Below are 27631 nucleotides of genomic sequence, written 5' to 3' on the forward strand. Positions count from 1 at the left end.
GAAAATCGACCATTTTAAGACCTGCTATGGAGGAGCCTGTGAAACGCACTCCGTTAGATGCTCGATGCCCACCCAGTGGGATTACACTTTTGTCATCTTGAGACCTAACAAGGAGAATTCCACCAATGTGAAAGACTACACGTTGAATGGCTTTCAATTACGGCTCACAATCATTAAATCTGGGCCGCAAAAAGTTATACAGATGGACGTCGACCTGACCCTTTACTTGCCCTAACGGAGATCATTCCCAAAAGGCATTTACCCAGAGCTCAGAGGAGATAGATTAGTGTCCCCATTGCTCATTACTTCCAAGAATTGCCCATGAGAGAGAGCTGAGAGCCCCCTCTACGAAGACTCGTAGAAACTAGGGGTAACTGTCAACTGTGAAGCACGTGAAAATATATTAAATACAGAAGGCACAAAAGAGCAAAAAGAACAGCACCACTCTGGTCCACAACTTTTAAAATCTTATTAGATATTTTTAGCCCCAGAATTGGACGGTATATAGAGAAAAAGAAATATAGAAAGTGAGGTGCCTTGGACCTTGGACTCTGGACCTTACACCTTGGTGTTTTGCAAACACCACAGGAGAGAAACGTGTGGGTGGAGGAGGAAGAGGCGTTAAAGATGGCTTCATACGACCAATCCTCCACCGTTGATTAATGCACACGCACCCCACCGACAACGGGAGGTAGAGAGAAGGCCCTGCAAGTGCGGACTTGGGGGATTATAAGTAGCTCCATTTAGTTTGCTCTCCTCTCATTCATTCCATGCATAGGCTTTTGCTGTTGTAAGCTTCAGGGGTCTCTTCGTTGAGGTATCTACATACCCTTCTCTATTGCTATTCTTCTTCACTTTCTTTCTTTAGTTTTTTTATTCTTTTAATTTGTTTCAATTTTAATTCCCTAAAAATAAAATAAATTTTGTATCTCTTTCATTTCATTCTTTTAGAGACAAAATTATAGAGATTGAATTATTTTAAATGTGCTGAGAAGTTTATCTAATTCTTTACGATCTTCAAATTCGATAGATAGTTTAGTTAAATATAATAAAAAAATTAATTATTGTATTTTAACGTAGAAGATAAGGAGTTAATTGACAAGAAGCGACCCTCAAGTTTTAATTTGCGGCACTTATAACCTATTATAGTTCTAAGCTATCTCTGATTGCGGTTAATTGTAACACAAAATAACTAAAATACTATTTTGATTTGCATTAATTAATTATTTTTTTAGTTATTAGTGAAAATCTCCAGGTTAAATTGTCATTTCCATGAGGAGGTGAGATGTATTTTTCCCTTATCTGTATACCATACTAAATCAGGGTTATGGGATCTAGTTATAGATATAATGTTGATAAGCATAATATATAATTTTAGTATATATTTTTCTTTTTGTTGAGAAGTATAGATATTTATAGGATTTTTAAAAAGAGATTATCCGTATAAAAAAAACCGTTATAACTTTAGACCACTGATTCGTCTTTCTCGCTCTTCCTTGCAGAGATCTCAAACTTGAGAGGTAGTGAGAGAAAGAGAGAGACAGAGAGAGAGAGAGAGAGAGATTCCATAACTATGCTTCTAAGAAGCTCTTCCACCCCAATCTTGGGGTCTCTCCTCCCATCGTCTTCCCCTCTCCACTTCTCCGAGTCCCCCATTTACACCACCCACCACACGCCCCCTCCCTCCTTCGTCCCCATCTCCTGCCACTTCTCCCCCATCTCTGACTCCTCCGACTCCAGCGGACTCCGGCGAACCCTATCCGACGGGAACCTCCACTCTCTCGACCTCTGCGCGGACGATCCCAACCCCTACCACCGCCATGTCTTGTCGCCCCCGCTCAGGCCCCGCCGATGCGTCCCGACTCTCGACACCATCCCGTCCTTCTCCATCCGCAACTCGGGCGGGGTCGATGAAGACGAAGAGGAAGAGCCGGACCAAGACGGCCAGGATGGGGGAAACGGGATTTTTATGAGTTTGGGGGAGGATGGAAATGTTGGCTCCGGTGGAATGGGAATTCCTCCTCTGTTTCTTGCGCGGGGGCTTGGGATCGATAGGGTTGGGTCAGGGTTATTGGATATTGGCGGCGGCGGCGGTTTTAGCGGCGGTGGAAGTGGTAACGGTGGCGGAAGAGGAGGAGGGAATTGTGTTACTGTGATGGGTAATGGAGGGGAGCAATCGGATGTTGAGATGTATTATAAGAGGATGGTCGAGGAGGATCCAAGCAATGCTCTTCTTTTGAGGAATTATGGGCAGTTCCTCTATCAGGTGAGAAAGATCACCCACCTCTTCTTATAAACTATGCAATTTTTCATGGTTAGATTTCTATATCAATGGAATTAAACTTGTCTTGTGTTCTGTTCCTGCCTTACTAATTATTTCTTTTAGTAAGTAATTACTCCTTTATAATGTATACTTCCAATGGTTCCATTTTCATGCTTCTTTGTATAATTCTTCTCCATACAAGTATTTTCCTTTTTAGCCATGATATAATTAAATTGAGATAAATTGTGAACATCTTTTGCAAGATTTCTAAGTTCCTTTTCATTGGTTGAATTGTAGTCACAGTAAGATTCTGAGGTATAATCTGGTCTCAGATCACTTTTTTAGAGAATTTGAATGCCTGTAATCAGCTGATAAACCTCTACTGTTCTGTAGCAATCACAATTTAGGTCATATTCATTTCTATGACATGGTTACTTATAATTCAAAGATAACTCAGTTTAAGCTGATAGAATTGGCTTCTTTCTCTAGGCCAAAGGAGATCTTCGAAGGGCGGAGGAGTTCTTTTCTCGTGCGATACTCGCAGATCCAAGTGATGGCGAAATTCTCTCGCAGTATGCCAAACTAGTTTGGGAGCTGCACGGTGACGGCGAACGCGCTGCTAGCTATTTTGAACAGGCAGTCCAGGCTGCCCCTCAAAACAGGTATGTATATATATACATCTAAGCAAGGAAGCCTGCATATTGATTGTAAAGGATCTCTGGTTCTGAATTCTGATAACATTTACCCATTTTGCCTTGCATGACAGCCATGTTCTTGCTGCATACGCTGGATTCCTATGGGAAAAAGATGAGGATGGCGGTGAAGTGGGAGAGGAAGCAGAGGATTATGCTGGATTAATTCATCATGGAGTGTTGGCATCTGCTGCAACCACATGAGCTTGAGAGTCCTGATGTCAGTTGGGGATAACTATACTCTCTACTAAGAAACTAACATGTTTCCATCGTCTCCTTACGGACGGAAGAAGTAACTTCAAAATAAAGACTGCTGCTTCCAGCAAGCATGCAGTTGTAGAATATGTTATTTTGTCGAGGGGCACTGTGATTAATTCTCAATCTAAGTGCTTTGTTTTGTGAGTAAATTTTTGATATAGAAGGTGAATTTAGGATTGAGGCACTGAAATCTGAATGTCCAATATCCAAGCAACTGGGAGAAGGAGGAGAAGTACAATGCTCTGGAGCTTTATGTCTGTTTTCCAATTCTATATTGTGATCACTTCACAGATGACACTTGCCTCTGCTGTTGTTCCTAGAGGAGTTTTAGTTCCCATATCTTGTCCATTACATGCTTGATCTATTGTATTTATTCCTCGAGACTTGTATCATAGATGATGTCATGTCAATCATTTCCATAACAACAAATTAACGATCCGTATCGGTGTCTCTCACTAGTTTAAATGAAGGCATATATTTCATCTGTCTTGAAGGAAATACTTATATTGCTAGCACACATCTTTTGATACACAATTGAATCCAACATATGAGATCTATGGATAACATTATCAATCCTTAAAAACGTTTAAGGTTAGGTATATACACATTTGTTTCCATTGAAATTGTACATTGTTTTCTTACATTGCATTTGATTGGTAGAAACATAAGAGATACAGACCAATCCACAATTCCAATCTTTAAGGTAGAGCTTTGCAAAGACTACATGGAGATCTCTGGCAATTTGTTAGGGAAAGAGAATTTAAATACTTGGCCTGCATGTAAATTTCTTGAAAAATTGTGGAGGAAAATATTCATATGAAATTTTAGAAACACAGCAGAAATAGTAGACCTTACTAAATCGTGCAAATGCTGATTTAAAATACTGACGAATGAATTCTGAAATCCAGCATTTTGTTAAATAGTGTAGGAAGACAATTAAACTAAAAGACATTTCAAAGTGCATACTTAAGCATAACAGATGCAATTCATGCAAGATGAACAAGCATTGCTCTTTGTAGGTCCTCATGTTGGTCAAGCTAGGGTCCTCATGTTGGTCAAGCTAGGGTCCTCATGTCATTCTCAATCATGTCTTCAATTTCTTAATTTCCCTTGAAGGGAACAAAAGAGGAAACTTTGGGTTTACTAGAAATAACATACAAGTAGGAGGATCAAGGAAATAGGATAAAAGATCATATTTCCTTAAACATCCAAAATCGATATTTTACTTAGAATTGATCTGAAGCATCCAAAATCGATACACCAAAAAAGAAATAAATGAAGACACGAATGATATGTCTAAGTATAATCCTTAATAGTCAGCAAACAATTTATGTATATATTAGCCTGGGATCATATACATTAGAGTGCTTGCTTCAAGACCAAAATTCTTAGGAAAGTGGAAAAGTTATAGTAAATTGAGGGTTTCAACTCTCAAAATGAACACTGAAATGAGAAGAAAGAAATTAATAGATGAATGAACATGAAACTAATTCTAGCTTTCACCAGAAAAAAGATGTAATAAAAGCAAAGCAGAGGCACATTACAAGTTGTTGCATTTATTGAGCAACATGAAGCTTGACCTTAGATCAGGGGTTCAGGACCTATATTGATACATATAGAAAGCCTCTAATACTGAAAGAAGGGAACTTTGACCCCATTCTGGACAAAGGAGAACAATCTCTTGTTGCTGAACATCACTCTTTCAGCTAATTAGGCTTAAGCTTGAGAAATATAAGGATGTGCGGAAATTTTAAGCAAGGGATCTAACTTATCGATAGGGTTTTAATACTGTGTTACCCCTAGATTGTTGGAAAGGTACCGAAGAAAATGCATCCAGGGGAAACCTTTGTACCCTTTTTGTATCTCCTCAAGTGGTGTCATTAAAAGGAAGTATGACCAAACCTTCAGCAATTTCGGTGCAGAAGAGGATAATGCTTAGTAAAGAATTTAGAGCTAGGAAGGATGTCCTCTTTAAGTCGGTATATTACATAGATTTTTCTAGAATTAGATTTTCTTTCTGTTCTTTGAGTAAAAACCCATGCATATTCAGACAACTCAATATCAAACTAATAGAAGCTACCATTTCAAGACCACAAGCAGTAGAGCTATGCTGTCTCCATGACCAGTAGCTGGATAAGTCACTATCTTGATAAAAGCAGACTCTAAACCTTAATATAAATTATCCAGATAGAAAGATTAAACTGCATAACTGCATAACTGCATTAAACTGGCAGAGAGGACTGAAGGACAGGAATACCAAATCTTGTGGTGTGGTTCGTTCTTTAAACAAAAAGCATTTCCATTAAAACTTAAAAGTTGATACATCAAAAGATTAATTATTCACGCAGGTAAATGAATATTTTGTAATTTAATTACATTTGATTTTTTGATTTCGTATATAAAACTAAGTGTATACATTTTTCATAATCGATGCTCATAATGTGAGTGCATACAATTTATATATGCAGTGCACACTAGAGTCGATTACTGCAAATCAAAAGATCAGATGTAATTAAATTGCAAAAGTTCCCGGTGAGTATATGATATACTGCCTTTCATTGGCTTTCTTTCTATAAGCTAGTCCCCTCATATATACAGGTAAAAGGAAGAGAGAAGTAGAGAACTATGCACCAAATATAGACTAATATGGAGAAGAAAATTTCTACGAAAATGTTGTTCTGGCAATAGTATAGTCCTTTAATGAGAATTTACCGTTCATGCGAGTGCCTTACGAAGATTAGGAGTAAGCCACCAAGGTCCCACCTCTTCCCACAGAGTCTCCAACCTTGATTCCTCCACGTTGCACGCCAGCCGCGTAATGACCCTCTCGACATCGAACACGCAAACGCAACCAACATTGACTGCTTTGTTCTTCGCAAGCTTGTCATAGACATGAGTGAAATAGATTGTATTCTTTCTAAGCCTTGGAAAATCCTCAGCAGAAACAGAAACGGAATTCCCCTTCCCCAAGAACAAGATCCTACCCCCAATGTCAGGCTTCGTCACTACACTCACAGGATCGCCCCCATCATCTAATCCAATCCCCCAAACTGTAATACCTCCAGTCGAAATCATCGATCTCCGAGGATTACCGTTCGGATGCCGCACAACCAGCAGCAGTTCACCAGCGGATTCCACCAAGAAACGAGGATTGTTGAAGTCCAGCATAGGATAGTGCGTCAGACGCGGCACCGCCGGATCCGAGCCGAAGTCAAACACCGCGATGAGGCCTCTGCTTCCCACGGCGAAGCAGCGACCTTGGTAGAACGCAAGATCTCGAACATGGAAGGCTGGATGGGGGTGAATCGCCCACGTGCGATCATTGCGGCGGCAAGTGAAGCATCTGGAGTTGATGCCCGACAAGAAGATTACGATCAAGAAACTAGGGTCCGCCGCGGGATCCGAGGACAAGACGGCGCGGTGGATCAGGTTGAAGCGGTTGGCGGCGACGGGGTGGGTTGAGGAGTCGGTGCGCAGGAGGTACTCTCCGATGGCGTCGGGGATGAAGGAGACAACGGAATCGGAGATGGAGGAGAGAGGAGGGAGGAGGGAGATGCTGGAGCCAGTGATGGGGTTGAGGAGGGAGAGGGAAGAGGAGGCCGGATCGAGGAGTATTAGCCATCCGTGGGAGGAGCCCACGCAGTGGAACCCGGCGGTGGCGGAGAGGAAAGGAAGGTTCTTAAACTTAACCCCGGTTTTGGGCTTGGATTTGGGTTTGAAGAAGGAGGGATTAGAGAGGATAGGCAGGGCAGGGCCAAGAGGGAGGTTGAGGATGCGAGGAGGGAGGACGAGGAAGGGGGGTTGGGGAGGGAAGGGGAAGGAGGAAGGGGCTGTGACAAGGGCGACGCGCCACGTGGTACAGACGAGGCGGAGGGAGGCGTAGGAGGAGGCGGAGGGGCGGAGGTGGGAGAGGATTTGGTGGAGGAGGTCAGGATGGATGTTGGCCCACCGGTCGCCGGCAGCGGCCGCATGCATAGAACGCGTCATCACTCGTCGGTCCATGATAAGAGGGTCTTCTTCTTGCTCGCTTGATCGCCGATAGCCGGGAGGAGAGAGAGAGAGAGAGAGAGAGAGAGAGAGAGAGAGAGAGAGAGAGAGAGAGAGAGAGACTTGAACGTAGTGAGAGAGGAAAAATAAAAAATCGAACTTAAATAGAGCGGATGTAGAAGACGAAAAGGTTTAATATTTTTTCTTAGAAAAAAGAAATTAAAAAAAAAAGGAAGATCGCTTTCGGCGAGACATGCTACACTATTCATAGATTTGTAAGGCTGTCGGAGTGATTAAGGCGGCTCGATATACGAATCTATTCTACTCTAGGAGTCATTTACCAACAAATCATTTAGTTTTCAAACAAAAATAGTGTACGTATCTCTTCCGTAAATTATATATATATTATCTAAAACATATGTATCTAATATAAAAAATAAATATTTGCATCATACTGTAATCAAAACCTATTTTTTCTTCCATAAATAGGCCACTCATTAATAAATCAATTGCGAGCGGCCCACTTTTCTTCACGTTGGACTCGTCTATAAGACTATAACACACTTTATGAGTTTAATATTATTAAATTTTTTTATAGCTCTATATGAACATAATTTAAGTCTATTTAGCTGTTTCTTATGTGTATGTATATCACGAGAGCTAGCATCTTTATTTAACATATAATTAGTATATCCATCAGAAGAAACTTATCAGTAAAAATACTTACATTTTAATTTTTATTACTATTTTTATGTTAGTATTTAGAAAAATTTGTATATAACACCCTATTTTTTTTAATAAAATTATGGTTTGCACTCTATATTTTTATTAGTTGCAAAATAAAAACTTATAATTTAGCAAATATATAAAGAAAACACTTGGATTAAGTTAACTATACAAAAAATATTACAAAAAATATTCTAAACCCAACCCAAATCAACTAGCCAACTAAACCTAACCCAACCAACCCCCTAAACAACTAAAACCAACCCAATTCTTCTCCACCGTTAGATATAAACTCAATCCTACTTCCTCCTCACTCGCTCCTCCCTGCTCATCATCCTCACTTAATGCCCCCTTCTCCCTTCTCATTCTCTCCTCCCTCATTGTCATCCTTACCTACCTCGCTAGGATCTATCGTCCACGACGTGATGGTAGGGAGTGGTAGTTAGGGTGTTGAACGCCGGGGTTTGGCTTGAGCACAAGATCCCTTATCATCGAGCACAAAATTTTCTCAACTATGCTACCGGATTATACTGAATCAAGGGCTCCACCGACTACCATCCAAGACAGCATGACAATCAGAACCTTCTCAATGATTATAAAGGGTGTCTCCACACTCTCCAACAAGGGCGCCGCGGATTACCACCGTTGGAGCCTCGACCACAACTTCCCGTTGGAGCCGGCATGCTCAACTGCATAGATAATAACTCAATTAAATCATGTTATATATATATGTATACAAAATAAGAATAGATAAATGCAAAATAGAAATCAATATATACATGTAGAAATGTAGAAGTAGATTGATAAGAATTTTTTTGAAAAATTAAATATGCGAATGATGCCAAAGGTGAGGTAATTGTGTAGCAAACACTTGTTTATTTATATCATTTGGAGGTATCTTACAAGACCTTATGTTGTGCTCTACAAGTTCATTTCAAAAATCTTTTTATTTTAATATTTATATTTTTGTAACGAAATGGTCTTTTATTCTTATATTTTCACCTTAGTCTGAATCTTACCATTGAAAAATATGCATACTAAGTTGTTAAATAAATATATTTTTTTTAAATAATATTATCTAAATGATAGGTTGAGATGATTATTATGAGGCTCCTAATAAAACAACAAAGGGAAAATTTGTTGAATAATAATTTTAAAAGGAAAAGAAAAGAAATAGAGCTTGTTTGTTGATACAGAGAAGAAGAAAAACATGATGTAATTATTATTATTTTTGCTGCAATAAAAAAGAATAAAAAAAGTCTAAATGTCATTTAATAGTTTCCCTTCGTAATAATGTCATTTTTTTTATAATAAATGCTAGAGACAAGATTAATAATTGATACCACAATAATTGTGATGATAGTTTTATATCCTCATAATAATATATGAGGGTATTATAATTATCTTGTACATAATGCTTAAAGCGAAATTGTTAGGTGCACAACAAAAAATTATATTAATTTTTTGTGCAAATCTCTCATCTAGTTTTAGATAATTACCACTTAAAACTTTTAAAATAATATAATTGTCACTATATTCCTCAATATATCATAATTATAAAAATATTATAATTGCCATTAAAATAATTGTGCTTCATGATTAAAATATTATTTAGATTAACAGACTACTTTACTTTGTATAAACTATATAAAATACTTTTAAAAATGTATAATATTATATTCAATACTGTAGTACAACAAAATATATGCTCTTTTATGTGAGATGAAAATTATTAATAAATATTTAGATTCTAAACATTTTAGTCCTATATATATATATATATATATTAATAATATTTTGTTAGGAATATTGTATCAAAAAGTATTAGTGACTATTATTATATCTTAAAACTTTTGTACCATTTAAATTTGTTAAAGTTGGAATTAAAGGAAGAGTTTTTTTTAACACTATTATTTTTTTCTAAACTAATCATTATTCTACATTACAATTTGTCAAATAAGCAGTCATATAGTTTTTTTAAAAAATAAATAAATAAATCACTTTTATAGAAAATAAATTATAAAATCTCTCTCTTCTACTTCAATAAAATACCTGTATGACCAGTGATGTATGTAAGACAACAACTATAATGATTTAGTAAATAATTTGAAAACAATAATAAAAAGGATAAATTAACAGTGATGATAAATTGGTCAAAGAGTTAGGTGTAATAGATGTCATACAATCTATATCACATTGAGATAGTGAAAAGTTTGTTTTGTGGGGTTCTAATTTATATGAATAAAGTCAGATGATCTAGGTATTGAGATATTAGCACCTCTATAGATAGGGATCAAATCCAACACATTCCATTATGTCATATTTAATGACATAATTAAGTCCTATTTTGACTTTACATAACACTCCTATTTATATGAATCTTATTTTTAATATATATATATATACACACACACACAATAAGGATAACTAGCAACATAGTTGCATATCTATGGAAAATATTAATTCCTTGATCAGTTTAGTGGTTTAGTGAGCACTTAAACATAAGTTTATGGCAAAATGTCTTAAGCCAGCAACTACCACATCAAATGAGACACACTTTTTTTATATATCTTTTAGACTTATCTAATTATTTTATTGAACAATAATATTAGTCTATTATATATTATATATCATCTATTTTACTCCAAAACTATAACTTTCTTTTTTTACTTTTCATATCATATCAAAAGTAATAAATATATTTTTAGCCTCCCTTCATTTCAGTAATAAATTATTAAGTTAAATATATTTTAATCTCATATGCATATGCTTAAAATTACTTTACCCCCCTATGTACTTCAAAAACTTTCAAATCAGTCTTTGTATTTACGACTAAGATGAAATTATCAGTTTTTTTTTGTCAAAGTTAATAGAGCGCGCTTAAATAACCAAAATACCAATTCGTATTTAGTAGGTAAATTATATGGATTTTTGATCTAATTTTTTTAATCCATATTTCTCTTGTTCTTAGATATGATATAACTATTAAACTTCATTAAAACCCAATGTTTAATAAATTTATATATATTTAGCACAATATATAAAATAAGAGAAGAAAATAAGTTTTTTATAAACATGGGGAGAATTCAATCCTCTATTCAAATTTGAAACTTTTTAGGCACACTCCGTTACAATCACGCTTTACTTTTAAGTACTAAAATTAGTTTAAGGTAAAATAATTCTAGGCATTGTACATGGGGTAAAATAAATTTAACCCTAGATTTTTTTCTTCTTTTGAAATATAACACCTTATTCTAGAATAATATTTAAACATTATAATATCCATTATAGAATATAAATACTATTCATCCAAACTACATCTTATACCACACACTAACCTAATTACTTGATATCTTATCACATCAAATTACTTTATATCAAATCAAATGTTATTCACTAATTTTATAAAAAAATAATTTTTTTTAAATTTTTTTTCTTCATTTATATCAAATCAAAATTAATTACTATATAGGAATACTTATTCTTGACCTTATTTATAAAGTAAACATGATCTTAGTTTACTACATAATTAAACACCATATTTTTTTTTCTTGGCCTAAGCTAGCCACGCTCAAGCTTTAAGACTCAAACCAAACTGCGAGAGAGGAAGCTTACTTTGCATATATATTTATATGATTAGTTCCCTCGTGATTTATTAAAAAAATAGTTCATGTGAATTGAATGATAACTAATATATGTATATATTTATATAAATTAAGCCTGTAGCTCGGTTGTTAGATCGTACGAACGTTATGAGTTTGATTCCTACGTTGACATTGTTGTTAATATTTACTGGATTTTTAATGAGAGCACTGTGTGATTATGGTTTGAGGTAGTAGAAGAGTTAGGCCAGTTGGCCGGGCAGTTCTTGATGGATAAAAGTAAACAACAAATATTCGTATTAATGGGAGATCCGGCCGTCCATTTGGCAAAGAAATGACATCACCTTAAAACCCACGTCCATCATCATCTCTTATTAAACCCCCCCACCCCTCGAGCAAGAACGAAGAACAGAGCGATAAGACGGAGAGAGAGAGAGAGAGAGAAGAGATTGAGAGGTTTCCGGAGAAGGGAATCCCTCGAAATCCATCTTCTCGAACTTCCCATTCGCATTCGTCGCATCTCGTGGAAACCCCTGACATCGAATCCGAGCGCGCGGTTCTCGAATCCTTCCTCCGCGCATCGATCTCTCGCGCTTAGCGTTCTTGAGAAGGATTAGGGTTTTCTGGGGCGGCAATGGCGTCTCCTTTCCCCCATCAACCCAAGGCGTTCCGGGTATGGGAGGGCGGTTTTGATTAAATTCCGGGTTTTCTTATATTTTCGCTGAAAGATTTTTTAATATCCGTGCGACGCTATTTCGAATAATGATGCAGATAGGGACGTTCTTCTTGAGGCATTATTATCAGATTCTTCAGCATCAGCCCAGCTTGGTTCATCAGTTTTATGCGAATATGAGCACGATGATACGATTTGATGGGTCTGCAACTGACACTGCTATTGGGTTGGTGGTATATTTCTACTTCGATCTTGTATTTGTCCAGTGTAACTGTTGCCAAGTTTTCCTCTTGATTTGGGTGCAGGTTAAAGCAAGCAATGAATAATATGGCTTATTTTTTTTTTCTATTTCCGAAATAGGCAAAATAAAATTATATGAGGAAAATGTCGTCTTGCCAAATTAATATCTCCAAGAAATTTCCTAGATACTGCTAAGATTGTTCTTGACGTGTTGCCCTAAATATAGTTTTATAACTATTCAATTTTAACTTCAATTCTCTTGGCTAGAAGACCAGAATGACACTTTTTGTTTTTTAGCTTTGAAGGTAGTCTTTGCTCAGTGCTAGCAGTTGTAGATTTCTCTAGTTGTTTGCTTTTCTGGTTTCAATGGGTTACATAATCTGTGATGAACTTTTACAGCAAATAAATGATCTTATTATGTGCCTGAATTTCAACGGAATTGAGCTTAAAACAGCTCACTGTTTGGACTCCTGGAATGGAGGTATTATTGTGATGGTTTCTGGCTTTGTTCAACTGAAGGACTACAGTGCCCGGAGGAAATTTGTTCAAACCTTTTTCCTCGCCCCTCAGGAGAACGGATATTTCGTTCTAAATGATATTTTCAATTTACTGGAAGACGAACTTGTGCATCAGCCTCCAGCAGTCACCTTTGAACCTGAAAATAATGAATCTAAGCTGAATACATCAAGTCCTATGCCTGCACCAGGTATTATGCAGTATGAGCTTTAATAAAGTCGTCTGGTTCCTTAACAATGTGTGTTGCTGAGTTTTTGTAGTACCTTTCTCTTGTCCTGAAATATTTGAATAGGCTCTGATATGATTTAATTATGGAGTTATGAACATGTTAAAGTACGTTGTTTTCTAGGCTCTAGCTTTCATTTCTTTTATTGTGCATTGTGGCTAATGGCATAGGACTTTTGTTATCCATGACTAATATTGTGTATGCCTACTGGCTCTTCTTTGCTCCAACATATCTTCTAAAAAATGGCAATGACCCATCATCTTTTACTTGTTTCTTTGTGTTTGAACCAAGGATTGTCATGTCGATTGGCATGCCTTTGTGTGCCACCGACATGCATTTGACACACCTTTAATGTATTTTTAGAGTATTTATAAATATTTTTAGTTTGAATATATATATCAAAGCATACATCAGAGTTTTTTATCTTTGAATTTATTTTTGTAAATGACCTATTTTATTAATGATACAATAATAATCAGTTAGAAACATTATTTAACACATAATATGATTGAATACATTCATTAATTGATAATAATTCAATAATTAAAATAAAAACCTAGTTAAAATAGAATGATTGGAAGGATCAAAAGTTTCATTTGCCGGCACATAAATATAACAAGAATGTTGCGCCAAATACTGTGGACTGACGAGCACGACATGAGCCAAAAGATCCAGTTCACGTATTAGTGATTAGTCACCTTACGGATAAGGTGTCAAAAGTATGGTAGATTATTATGATCTGACCATTGGTGGTCGAGTAAGCCAAGTCGAGTCAAATTAAGTTAGTTAGATTTATCTTATTACGTAAAATTTTAAATAAAGCGGATAATTTGTATATGGATCCAATTCGCTAGAATTTTAAGTAGGAGCGGTAGGGGTGAAAACGGGCCGGATTAACTCTGACCCAACCCGACTCAGATCAGATTCGGATAAAAAATTTCTACCGGATTCGAATAAAGATTCAGATACGGATAGAATTTTTATAAAAATTTCGGAAACGGATTCGGATACGGGTCGGATATATTTTTCGGATTTGGATACGGATATCGGATATCCGTTTATCCGTATATTTTTTTTAAATGATTTACAGTTTTTAGTTTGCTTATTTAAATAGTAAATATTAATATTGTTACTAATAATACTTTATATATTATTTATGGAGATTAATTTCTCTAATTTTATATATTTGACATACAAAAAAAATTATTTGTTGTAAAACTCTTAATAATTTTGTGTTAATTATATCTAAATAAAATATTATAATTATTTTAAATTCAATCAATATCCGTTTAAGATCCGATCCTTTATTCGAAAATTATCCGTATCCGTTTAGTTAGGATATGATTTTAAATTTTACTATCCGTTTCAATATCTGTATCCGAATCCGTATTCAGACTAAAAATATGGATCCGGATATGGGTTGAGCACTATCCAATCGGTATCTGATCTGTTTTCACCCCTAAGGAGCGGTCATAAGTAAATAATTATTATGAAATTAATTATTGAGTTTAGTTATTTTATTATCTCATTTGTATCTTTTATTTTTTAGACGTTAGATTGTCATTATTTTCGTAGGAGTAGATTGTAACCGTAGAACCTTCCAAGCTTACAAACCCAGGTCATCGTCTTTCTCTACGAGCCACTCTACTCTACGGTCGGTCACTACCATCCTTGGTCAACCGCCGCAACATTGAATTATTATAATTCTGCCCTGTTATGACTTTCTTTCACTCTTTTATTTTTAACTTTTCACATGATCTCGAATTTACGTGAAACTAAAGCCATTAGAATCCTAACTTTTGAGACTACCACTCACAAAATATCATAATTTTTTTACGTTTAGATTGATCTAGATCTAGTTCATAAAGTTTCAGCACGCACTCGATGGGCTTGATCATCATGGGTCAGCACAGCTCGGCAAGAGGTATTGTACTAGTGCTAAGTTTGTGTATGATGTTTTTGCGTTCAAGCATGCAAATTCTGTTGCCTAAGCCTTCCATGGTTTCAAAAGATTTTTTCAAGAGGTTTACTTGTCTTGAGCTTTATCTTAGTTGTTTTTGAGTTCCAAATATTACCTTTTGTAACGATCCCTTCCTAACCCCCCGATCTCTGTGAGTCCATATCTAAAGACGAAATTTGATTTCGACTCACATAGAAAAAGTTAGTTGTACATGAGATTTTCAAAGTTAAGGGTGAACTAGAAATCCAACAATTAGATGGTGGAGTACATTTGAGGTTGAGATAAATTCCGGATGGAGAACAAGTCTATCGGGATGGATCATGGAAATGGGAGGCCGAAGAGACATGGTAGTGAACAACCTAGGGTTATGACAAGGTGGTGGAGATGACAATGATGAAAGTCAATGTAGTCGGTAGGAAATGGATAAAGAAGTAGTAAGGTCTTTCTTTAGGGTCAAGAGGGTGCAGCTAGACGAAGAGAAATTTAGCAATAAAGATATTAGATGATAACTTGGGTTCCAAAGCTTGAAGGTAGTCAAACAAAGAGGAAAGAGATGATCTTGCAAATTAATTTTAATAATCTAAGATGATTATCCAGGTGCACACTACATATATCTATATGTGGCTTCCTGACTCAATGAGACTTGGCGATAGGAGGGAACATGCTTGACTCCTATTACCCAACATACGCAAAAATAATAAAATAAAACACTCAGTCTCTCGAGTAGATGCGTTCGAACAGCCTTAAGGGTGTTCGAATGCCTAATTGATCTTTCGGCTCTTAGGTAAATGTGTTCAAACGGTCTTGAGATCATTCGAACGCCCCATCCCGAGACTTGCTCTTTTGGCTGATTGGAATTTTTATTTGTTCTGCAAACAAACTATTGCCAACTAGATACTCAAAACGTGAAAGAGAAAGAGATTTCATGAAGAAGTCGACAATTTGCTTTTTAGTGCTGAGGTAATAGAAAGAAATGATATCAGCTCGATACTCTTGGCGAGTGTAGCACATATCGATTTTAATGTTCTTCGTTCTCTTATGAAAAATAGGATTTTTAAGCTTTTTAGCACTATCATTGTCGGAGGATTTGGGAGAGACAATGAAACACCCATATACTAAGGAGGCGACAGAGTCAAATAATCTCCTTAGTCACCGCACATATAGTACGATACTTTAACTCAGTAGTAGACACCACAGTCTACTTATTGCTGCCCCAAGAAATCAGGCCAAGAAATATATAGAAGCCAGTAGTAGACTTTCGATTGGACTTGTCATCAACATAGTATGTATTTGAATAAGTCCGTAGAGCCAAGATGGAAATCGATGGTATGAAAAGAGAGCGGGTGATGGTGTTATGAAGATATCAAAGAATATGCATAAGCACAACGTAGTGGGCAGTTTGAGGAGCTTGCATGAACTGAGTGATATCAAGCTGATTAATGGTCAAATAGACGGGTGCCTCGACTAGTTAACGATATCTAATCGGATCTGGAAGAAACTGATCATCATCGGGTTGAAGCTTCACATGAAGCTCAACTAGGGTGGCAGTGGGACAAGTGTTAGTGATAATAACACGATTGAGAATGTTTGTAATATACTTTTGCTAGAACAATAAAAGATCATGGGGTGATCGAGCAATTTCAATACCCAAAAAGTATCGAAGAGGACTGATGCTCTTCGTCTCAAATTGACTCTGAAGATGTTGTTGAAGATAGGTGGATCCTAGTCGAGTCATCTCCAATGATAATCATATTATCGACATATCAAAGAAGGATGACCCAATCCCGAGCAAAAGATTGCAAAACCTAGATGGCTTAAAAAGACTCTCCTGAAATTCATAGGCTGTGAGAACATTACGAAATTGATCAAACCAGGCACGATGAGCCTACTTGAGCCCATCGATAGCTCATAGCAGTCGACAATTGTGACTAAGGAGAAAGGGGAACTAGATGAAGGATTCATATACACCTCGTCAAGAAGACTGAAGAAGCGCATTCTTCATATCCATATGATGAAGAGATCACTGGTGACTGGAAGCAATATCAAGAATAGTACGAGCAGAGGTCATTGGGGTAGCATGAGCAAAGGTTTTCTTGTAAGGCCTGAAGCTTATCTGCTGAAAAAGGATCAAACCACGCATGAATAAAATGAAACATAGAGGAAAGTTACTCCGGGCACCGTCAGATCGGAAGGTCTTAATCGGTCAATTGAACTGAACTGAGTATGAACCATAGAAGAGAAATCACGATAGATCTGACATATCTCAAAGCTAGCGCATGAGATAAAGTCAGGTGAAGTGAGAGTAATCATCAATAAAACATACATAATAGAGAAAACCAAAACTAGAAGAAGTAGAAGCAGGATATTAAATGTCAGAGTGGATAAGATCGAAAGGGGAATCAGAGATACTCTCATTGAGAGAAAAAGAAAGGGCTCGGTGTTTTGCCGACCTACAGCTGGTACAAGGAGACAAATAGGAAAAATGATTATTATCTAAAGATCCAAATTTGGATAAGGTCTTGAGGCGCTGACTCGATACATGACCTAGACGCCAATGCCACAGGTTAAAGGAGATAAGGGAGTGATGGGATTAACACTTGAATTAGGTGCCTAGGTGGAGGAAGGTGAAGCCGGACAAAATAGAAGAGCCTATGAATTCGACGACCGGTCCCAATCCTCTGGCCAGCTGACGTGTCTAGCACAACATAGAAAGTAGAAGAAAAAGATAGTGTAACTAAAGTTAGAGAGTTGTGTAACATAAATAAGACTCATTATTAGATCGAAAACAAGTCATATATTAGATAAAGTAAGATGAGTAGTGAAAATGGATGAGTCACTAGTCATATGAGGCGCCAGGAGAAAGAATCCAAGATTTAGTTATACCAGAGGAAGTAGAGTCAGAGACACCAGTGAAGCTAAGGCTCTCACGACTGATCAAAACATGAGATGCCATTAGAAGAGATAACTTATCAAACACCTTGAGGATGGGTGTTTTGAAATTTTTTGACTCAGGTCTTTCGTCAAACATTTGGTGGCCAATGTTGCTAACTTTGACACGCTATCAAATTGGTGCAAATTTGGACAGGTTTTTTGAAAACCTGAGGGCTCAGCATAGTGGACTTTCGTCGAATAGTTGGTGAGCAAAAACTTTGAATAGTGCTGTAGAAGGAGAGGGTAGTGGACAAGTGAACATTTGTTGGAAACTTGGTGGGCAATAGCTCAAACCGTGCTACTGTGCTGAAAAAGAGGGTTGTGGACACCCAAATTTTCACTGAATTGTTGGTGAGCGCTTGCTGCTCTGCTGCTGCTGAACAGAGTGGCTGCTACTGCTGCTACAGCTATGCTTCTGGACTTGCAGAGAATGGCGAAGAGAGGAGCTCACGCCGAGGGAGAAGAAGCACAGCTGCTGCTGCAGTTGTGGCTGTTGCAGCTATTGGCAAGCCCGAGGAGGTTGGAGAGGCTTTTGATAAGTTGGCGGAGCGAGAGGGTGAGGCGATAGCACCCGAGTTCAATGAGGGTGAAAGAACGAAAAACATTCGAAGATTTCGAGCAATGAGATTGAGAGAAGCTATCGGAGCTGGAAACTCTGATACCATGAAATAGTACAAGACCAAACCTTAGATTGGATTTGGAAAGAAGGGGGAAAAAACAGAAAATTTGATGAAAAATGTATTGCTTAAAATGATAGAGGGGGCCTTGGCCCTATTTATACAATCACCATATATCTAAATAAATAAATAAAATATAACAAAAGAACTCTAATAATGTATTACTAGTATTTAGATATTGTTGTCTTTTCTCATAAATAAGCAAACCGAACTACCGCAGTAGTATTTATATCCAAATTCATGCTGATTCTTTGTCATTGAGGAATTGTGAAAATGCGATTGGCTATTGTGTTTTACTATTGTATTTACTAGATTAAGTCAGTTCTTCATGGAGTAATTGTGACATGGATTTGCATAATATTTAACCAGATTTACTTAGAGTTTCAGGTTGAATACTTCCTTTACTTTGCCGTCAACTATTTCTACCTTTTGTTATTTCTTCGTAATATGCCTACTTGCTCTACTATAATGAATTTTAGACTTTATCAGCCTATTTAGTTTTCCTTCCTCCAATTACTTACATATCACTACTTACTAAGGTCAATGTGGGCTGAAATAAGCCTGTGAAAGGAAGAATGACATATAGATGAAAAAGAAAGATCTAACTAATTTGTAACTTCTACTTTATGATTACATTTAGCTACCAGTCCTTTTAAATCTAAACAAAGATGAGAAGTAGAATATTGCATACCCTTTTAGAAAGGTTGCTGAGAGAGGATGAAACGTACATTACAGACACTTTTAGTTAGTGGTGGATTTGATGTTAGATATTCTTGGTAAGATTGTATAGTTAAAAGTTCCCTTAACATCTTTTCTTTTGCCTTTTTCTCTATCTGCTTTTTCTTTCTTTTTATATCCTCTATTATGGTCTTCTTTTTGAGTGTTTTTCCCAATGTTGGCTAGTGTTTTCCCTACGGATATTCTCATTTGAATCTCTACAGCAGTGTGGGATTACATTTATAGAGAAGTGCATCTTATTATCCCTTGCTTACATGTTACTTGTGAGATTGAATCCAGATATCTTCTAGGACTGTAGGTCTGCACCAAGGAAAAAACAGATATTTGATGTTTGGCAAAACTTGATGTCAATATTTTCTAATTACAAAAACATCACCAACATGAGAATAAATAGATCTAAGTCCGAGATTAATTTCTTGATAATTGTCCTAACATTGAGCTCATTAATATTTTAAAAATCTTTAACATGCATGCTGGGTGTTCCCCTTTAAATACCTTGTTTCCAAAATCTCCCCGAGAGACTCCTAAATAGGTATCATGAAGAATTTCTTTCACGAGTTGAGAGCAAACTCGTAGGCTGGAAAATGGTCAACTCTTACCCAAGTGGGCAGAGTCACTCTTATCAATTTTGTCCTTACTAATTACACCTAACATCCTCTACTTGGACTCTATTTGCGGTTGCAGATCATATTTCTAAGATTTCTCGCAATTTTCTATGGAACAAAATAGTGACTAAAAAGGGCCTTCATTTGATCGGTTGGGACCAAGCCACCTAGCCAAAAGTTATTGGTGGTTTTGTAGAGATGATCATCAAGCAGGCTGGGCCGAGTTCGGGTTGGGCTTTACGGGCCGATTGGACTTAAATATTTATTCGCGGTTAGGCTTATCAATCACTTCGGTCGGGCTATAATACCATAGCCCGTTATTGCTCACTAGCTAATAGAGTTTTTAGGCCTGGGCCAAGTTTGATGGGCCAGGTTTTAAAAAAATTATATCTTATTAGGTTGAGTGAAATGGGCCTCTATGAAGATATTTTAGCTTTTTTTTATAGGAATCTACTTATCTATTGATATCTAGTTTACTAGATATTTGACGTGGGATTAAAAAACAATGGGAATAGACAGGCATAATAGGCTGCGCCGCAGGGGAGCTTAGTGGGTTGGCTTTCGGGTTAGGCCAGTCTTAGCTTGGGTTGGGTCAGTCCCAAACAAGGCTTGGGTTGGGGTTAGCCTGGTTAAAACAGGATGGGTTCGGGTAAGGCTTGGGCGGGTCGGACTCAATGATCATCTCTATGGCCTTGGGATCAAGAATCTACGTCTAACCCATTTCTCACTTATGGCCAATAACGCCTTTAAGGTGCTTAATGAAACTAGGGGTAATTGGGCTAATCTGGTCAAAACCTGGTATGGCTTGTTCCACCTTCATTTGAAAAAATCCAAACAGTGTTCTTGGGCTTGGTGCCTATTTATTCGTACTCTCTGGTTGCATCAAGAAATTTGGATGAAAATGCACGTGTTAATTTAATTAAATCTCTCTTCATCTTCTTCTAAATGTGTGTTGGTCAAATTTGTATTGTTAATTAGGTTTGTTTGTTTTCACTTGAATTAATTTTTACACAACTTGTAACTGCTGTTTGATTTTTTGCTTCAATGTTATGTTTTTTAATTGATAGGTTGCTTTGTCAGTGACATGTAGCAGGTTGTTACTAGTGAAGAGCAATAACGTATTCTGGTGCAACTGTGTAAAACTTCCTCACTCAAAACTATTTGAAAGGCTTCTGATACAACCTCATAAATGTTGCTCGGGAGCTCTTATTTGTTTATGTACTGTGTGTCAGTTCTGTGTATATTCTTCAAGGTGTGGAGAACATAATTTTTGTTATGAACATGTCATTGATATGACATGGAATATCTGTAGGGTTACTTGCCTTTACCTGGTTATGCTGATTGTTTTTCCCTCTCCTTTCCTCTTTTATAATGAAGTTTTCCTATATGCACAAGTTTACAAGGTTTTAATTATTGAGCAGTTTCTAACTATGTTATTGGGGAAGAGATTCAACCTAAGGAGCTTTTGGCTCCAGAACATAAAGAAGAAAGTGAGATAACGGATAAGTACAGCATTGATGAGCCACAAAAGGAAGTTTTGAGCCTTGATACAACAACAAATGACCCTCCTGCAGAGGAGCCTGCTGCTTTGTTTCCAAGTTCGACAAACAGTATGCCAGATTCACTTCTTACCACTGTGGAGGATCCTGTTACAGAACATCCAAAGCATACATATGCTTCAATTGTATGTTCTATTCTCTCTGAATTAGTTTTCTTAGAATAGTTTCTCTCATAGTGGTTTTGCTTACATGTGTTCTGTTTATGATGCTTCTGAGCTGTCTAGTTGCGAGCAAAAGAACAGTCTGGCTATCCAGTGCCCCACCCTACTTCTTCAGAGAAGGCCAAATTAGTTGCTCCGCAATTGAATTATGCACCACGGTCAACTCCACGACAGCATTTGCAGCCGATTTTGGCGCCTGAAAAGCCTAGCTTGGAAATCATGCAGGAAACTAGCATGCTTGAAGATGAAGGTTGCTCTATACTCTCTCTGTTTGCGACTCTATGACATAATTTCTTATGGCTTCACTAGGACTGTTGGATTTTGTGCTGACTTTTTGAAACGCTGATCACGCTGACACTTAGAATAATTGTCATAAACCCTTTCTGATCACGTATGTTAAGAAACTTATTTTATTTAAGTTTTGGCTACAATTTTATATGGTTTGATTAGCTTGCAGGCCATTTAACTATCTTTCTATCTGATTTTTGTTTTTTTGTTCCTTTTATTTTTAATTTCAGGGGAATCACTATCTGTTTATGTGGGGAATCTTTCACCATCTGTTTCAATTAGTGAACTTGAGCAGGAGTTCAACAGCTTTGGTAGGATAAAGCCTGATGGTGTTGCAATTAGGAGCCGTAAGGTAACTTGGATCAATTCTGATAACTTATCCTTTCCGATGTACTACTTTTGCTATCTCTGAAATTTGTGTTGACCTGTAGGAGGCTGGGGTTTACTATGCCTTTGTTGAATTTGAAGATATTACTGGCGTTCAGAATGCTCTTAAGGTCTGTTTCAGTCTCAACTTTACATTTTCCAGGATTGTGGATTACTATCTGGAATAGATGAATAAATCATCTTCTGTATATCAGAATTATAAATTTAATAAATAATTACTCTTTAATACTTATCCTAAAACTTTTGATCATCTATTTCTGGCTTTTGAGCTATTCTTTTAGTATCTATGTTTTATTCACTACATTTTCTGACATCAATCTATCTGAATGTCAGATATACTCATTGAAATTTCTCGTTGGCTCTTTGCCTTCAAACTTATGTGCCTCTTTTTCGGCATGAATAATAAACGTGTGCAGCTAGTGTTCGTTAACAATCCAAAATATCTCGCTTAATCTATCATGTGAGTATATTTTTCTGAGTGAGCCTATTTCTTTTATCAGGCATCTCCTCTGCAGTTAAATGGACGGCTAATTCATGTTGAAGAGAGAAGACCTAATAGCGGCTTTTCTCGTAGTGGAAGTAAGTGCTGAATATCTACTCTAGCTTTTACAGATGATGATCACCACTTACCTATCATAGCAATTAGCTAATTATATTCAGTTGTTTAGTATTGGAATCTTTTTTCCCATTCTGTAAGCCCCTGTTTGAGTAGCTTTTGAACCACTTTGGTGTGTTCAAATTTTAAAAAAGATGAAGTGTAATTTCAACATAGAGCTAACCATTCCTGCCCAACCTTAACATGTAAGTTTTATTTTTTTATTTATTTTTAAGAAACAGGCTATGGTTACTGCTATTAGGTCTGAAACACGAATACTTCATGTGGATACATCATGGACCCATGCCCTTGTCAGTTAGCCTGGAGGCCCTTAACCACATGATGAAAAAAATTTATTAACCTATCGATCTGTAATAATTCATGTCAGCATATCTTAGCGCACATTCTTAAAATATATCAACACTGACCAGCATATATGTCTATGTTCAACAACAAACAATACCAACGACTTACAAATTCACTGACAACCAAGCTTTAGTCTGAATTCGACACACACACACATATGTATGGTGCATATGCATGTGTATTTTTACATAGACACATGTGCAGACACTCAATGGCACATGAGAGTTGAGTAATATTGGAAAATTGGATGTTTGGATCCTTACCAAACTGACATGAAAGGTTCCTAGAGACTAAATTTTAATAGGCAATTGGCCATAGGAGATGTATCTAATGTTGGATGACTTTTATACTTTTTATTAACTCATGCTATCACAGTCTCGAGCCCATTTTATAGTTTATCTCAATGGTCTAGCTCAGGCCCCCGACATTCCATTGGATATTTGGCTGGATCAGGCTTGGGCTTGCTGAATATGTCTGGCCTTGAGAGTAAGCCTGGCCCCAACTTATTTGCCTGGGTCTAGTCCTGGAAAACCTTTTTTTTTATCTCATCTTTCCTGATATGATGAATATATAGGCACTATTCGTGAAGAATATGCTACACCCTTTATGGTGCACACATGTCAGCAGTGACTAATTTGTGTCAAGTTTCTGGCATGTTGATCTTAAATGCAGATGAACACCTTTTTACTTGCCTGTTTTTCCTTGAATCTTCAGGCTTGTGATTGAGCTCTTAGTTTGCCAGGAAATGGTGACCCTCCTTTTTCTATTTACTTCACAACAGTCGATGGTTTCATCCATAGTTGCATTTGAAATGTATCTCGATTGACTAATACCAGAATTCAGTTCCTGCAGTACTTTGATTTCTGATAACTGATAAGTTGCTGTTTTTATATTTTTCTTTTCTCTCTGCAGGAGGAGGCAGAGGAAGGGGTGGCTACCTATCAGATGCTTCAAGGGGGCGTTTTGGTGTTCGATCTTTTGGAAGGAGCAGTATTCTAGACACAAGCAGGGACTATGGCAGTAGGCCAAGGGTAAACGGATATCAACAGCGAGGAGCACACCAAGAAAGGGGTATATTGGGTACTCCAGCTTCAAGGAGTGGATAGAGCCCATTAGATTCTGTGTCATAAAATCAGGTTACTGCACATCCGCTAGTTCGTATGGCACAAAACGTGCATCTTTCCTCGTGTGCCTGCATGGTTCCTATAACAGTCCCTTCTTCTCAGAAATGGTCACCATCATGTTTGGAGTGTCATTTAGCTGGTTGTTACAGAGCGATCACTAGTGTCTTTCTTTTAGCTGATAGAGTAGCTCCAGGATTTTTTTTGATGGGCTTTTGGCATTTATTATTTTCCTTTTGCCGCCCCCTCAATGGTGACAACACCTGGAGTATGTGCATTTTGAGAATTTTGGTGCCAATTTTTTTTCTTTTTTCTTTACAGTATATCTGTTGCATATAATCTTTGCTTGTCCATTCTCATGTACTTTGACATCGCCCAAATGAACATGCTGGTTATTTTGGCCTGTGATCTCAATATATTTTTCTGTTTGTTCTTGGCTCTTGTTTATCCATATACTTGCTTCAAGTTTGCTGCAGAGACTGCTAACCTGATTAGGCTAGTGTTCTACAAAGACACACTCCAAGTTGTATTAATTTCTCCTTGGTAACAATCTTTTCTCTGGCAATGGATCTGAACGCTGTACCTACTTTTGCTACTATTCTTTTGGGCTGCACGAGCTTCTTATATGAATGTCGCACGTGTTATTTCCTTTTCTTTTGTCATCTTATAATCAAAAGGTAATATATTACCTGAAAAATAGCGTGAAAATACATCAGTATCCTAGCAGATGAAGAGAAACTCTGCTCCCTATTCAAGATCTTGTCCAGATAAGAGCTCCTAAATTCCAAAACGAAAAGAAAATAATTAATTATCTAGTACCTTATAAATAAATATCTGCTGTTCGTCCATTAATTATTTTAGATTATCTATCTAAACATAAGAAAAAGAATGTAAATAGTGTAACTAAATTCTAATTCGAATCGACTCTGAAATTTTCCCAAATATTGATACAACGGATATCTGATAATAGGATCCGAACTCAATATCAATATCAAAACTAACTATCTGACTGTTTAGCGGATTCGGGTGGGGATCCGGGACTCCTATGTTCGGGCTAACCCTAAACCTTGCGCTCTCTCCAAAGAGCAACGAAGAATACGAAGTCCATCGTCTCCCTCCATTTCCCCTCTTTCTCGCCATTTCTCTTTCACAGCAGACGCCGCTCGTATCTTCCTCTCTACCGCGGGGATCACGGTTCGCTGCTCTTCACTCTATCTGGTATCATTTCTCTACTATATTTTTTCGCTAGGGTTTTGAAGTATAGCATCATTTAGTTGTTCAAAAGTTGCAACTATTGGATGATGTGTTCTCCTCTGGATATGGCTTGAATCGTATATTATCTTGACATTGTTAGATTCTGCTATATGTGCTGCTCCTTTGTTTTTTTGGTGTAATTGTATAAGAACATAGGAGATGTACTTGAAAAAGGGACATTTTTCCCAACAGATCTCTATTTGTGAGTGCGTCATTCTTCTTTCTTTTAAAATTATTCTTTCTTTTCACTCATTGAGAGATTGAACAGTTTCTAGGTTCTCAGTAGTTTGTCGGTATTTCCAATGGCATTCCAGGTGATCTCTCTCTCTCTCTCTCGGGCATGCTTATCAACTGTTCGTTGAAAAGCCTCTTCTATGTAGATGCCATTGAAGCATTTGATACAATTATATACTTCATCCTTAAAAACTCAGAAAGCAGAAATAAATCATAAAAGTGATTCTGATTTCGATATTTTTTTGGGTACTTTTCTAAGTTTAATGGAAAACGAATTTCCATATGGGCCTTTTTTTTTTCATGCGTTTCATATCGTAACTTCATTGAACAATTGAATGCAGCTTTCCTAGATCAGTCCCATGGCTACACTGAAAGATGTTGTGGCTCGGAGACCAATTGCAGCTACGATCAGGCTTACTGTGCCGGCTGGCGCAGCCCGACCGGCCCCGCCAGTTGGTCCAGCATTGGGTCAGTACCGGCTTAATCTGATGGCATTTTGCAAAGACTTCAATGCAAGGACTCAAAAGTACAAGCCGGACATGCCAATGGCAGTTACAATAACGGCATACAAGGACAATACTTTTGAGTTCACCGTCAAGTCGCCCACCGTTACATGGTTTCTTAAGAAAGCTGCGGGGATTGAGTCGGGCAGCAGCCGGCCAGGACACACGGTCGTGTCCTCTATCACACTCCGTCATGTTTACGAGATCGCAAAGGTGAAGCAGTCAGACCCCTTCAGCAAGCATATGTCTATTGAGGCCATATGCAAGTCGATCATCGGCACCGCTAATTCTATGGGCATCCAGGTTGTTAAAGATCTTTGAGTTGTGCTCTTAGAGTTTGTTTTCATCATAATCATATCTATGCGAGAGTTGTCTTCTAATCAAATGTCGTACTCGAGAGTTTCTACCTTCTGCCTGATGGAGAATGAAAGAAGGATGTGTCTAATTATTGTCAGTTGAGAATTACTGTGACTTATCTTTATTGCTCTCTTTCATGTCAATTTCCTTTGAAGTTCTCTGAATAACATAACATTTACTTGCTTATCTTTTCTTAAACGAAAGGATTAATAGTTTAATACGATAAAACTAAAATTTGTAAATTGATGATTCTTGATTTATTATGACAATATTATTTCAATCTTAAACAAATGAAAGCAAGAAGTACACACAGATGTTTCAAGAGTGGAATTATCTCTTGGCATTAGGCAATTGATGCAAAACCAGCAGCAAACAAGTAAAATGATAACATTTTGGGTCTAACATTGAATCGTATAAAAGATGAAAGATTAACACCTAAATTGGCTCTCGAAAGTTGATTGATCTATACTTTTAAGAATTTTTTGATATATATATATATATATATATATATATATTGGCAGCAGTTTACATCTTTTATTCGTATATTCCCCTAGATTTAATATTATGTGTGTACCCTTCTAGCATTTCTATTTGATTTATACTATTTAAACATTGATTAGTTTTGAATAGTTTTTTGGATACTTTCAAACTAAACGTACCTCTTGGTTAAAATCGTAACTCAAAATTTTAAAAGATAAGATCATCTTTGTGG

At 37.0% G+C, this 27631-nt stretch overlaps 4 protein-coding genes across 5 annotated transcripts; 3 read left to right on the forward strand and 1 right to left on the reverse strand.

The window, feature by feature from the left end:
• Window positions 1-567: 567 nt before the first annotated feature.
• On the forward strand, window positions 568-3697 carry LOC140766623 (uncharacterized). Its single transcript, XM_073106102.1, has 4 exons — window positions 568-817; window positions 1503-2266; window positions 2753-2925; window positions 3030-3697. Exons 2-4 carry the CDS (start codon window positions 1574-1576, stop codon window positions 3157-3159), a joined length of 996 nt encoding a protein of 331 aa, XP_072962203.1. The 5' UTR covers window positions 568-817; window positions 1503-1573; the 3' UTR covers window positions 3160-3697.
• Window positions 3345-7333, reverse strand: LOC140766622 (uncharacterized). The gene has a single exon (XM_073106101.1). It carries the CDS (start codon window positions 7213-7215, stop codon window positions 5929-5931), a length of 1287 nt encoding a protein of 428 aa, XP_072962202.1. The 5' UTR covers window positions 7216-7333; the 3' UTR covers window positions 3345-5928.
• A 4596-nt stretch (window positions 7334-11929) lies between these two features.
• Window positions 11930-24989, forward strand: LOC140767448 (nuclear transport factor 2-like). 2 transcript variants are annotated; one of them, XM_073107364.1, is made up of 10 exons: window positions 11930-12201; window positions 12300-12434; window positions 12841-13147; window positions 21175-21402; window positions 21516-21778; window positions 21878-22064; window positions 22333-22454; window positions 22534-22599; window positions 22990-23068; window positions 24363-24989. In XM_073107364.1, the coding sequence occupies exons 1-10, from the start codon at window positions 12163-12165 to the stop codon at window positions 24554-24556; spliced, it is 1620 nt and encodes a 539-aa protein (XP_072963465.1). In that variant the 5' UTR covers window positions 11930-12162; the 3' UTR covers window positions 24557-24989. The 2 variants fall into 2 exon arrangements, with proteins under 2 accessions (XP_072963465.1, XP_072963466.1); XM_073107365.1 differs by lacking the exon at window positions 21175-21402.
• Window positions 24990-25631: 642 nt separating this feature from the next.
• LOC140767267 (uncharacterized) lies at window positions 25632-27103 on the forward strand. Its single transcript, XM_073107115.1, has 2 exons — window positions 25632-25789; window positions 26401-27103. Exon 2 carries the CDS (start codon window positions 26419-26421, stop codon window positions 26881-26883), a length of 465 nt encoding a protein of 154 aa, XP_072963216.1. The 5' UTR covers window positions 25632-25789; window positions 26401-26418; the 3' UTR covers window positions 26884-27103.
• Window positions 27104-27631: the final 528 nt, after the last annotated feature.

Source organism: Typha angustifolia, chromosome 9, assembly GCF_048772165.1.
Source record: "Typha angustifolia cultivar Huaian chromosome 9, ASM4877216v1, whole genome shotgun sequence".
In the NCBI taxonomy this organism is placed as follows: Eukaryota; Viridiplantae; Streptophyta; class Magnoliopsida; order Poales; family Typhaceae; genus Typha; species Typha angustifolia.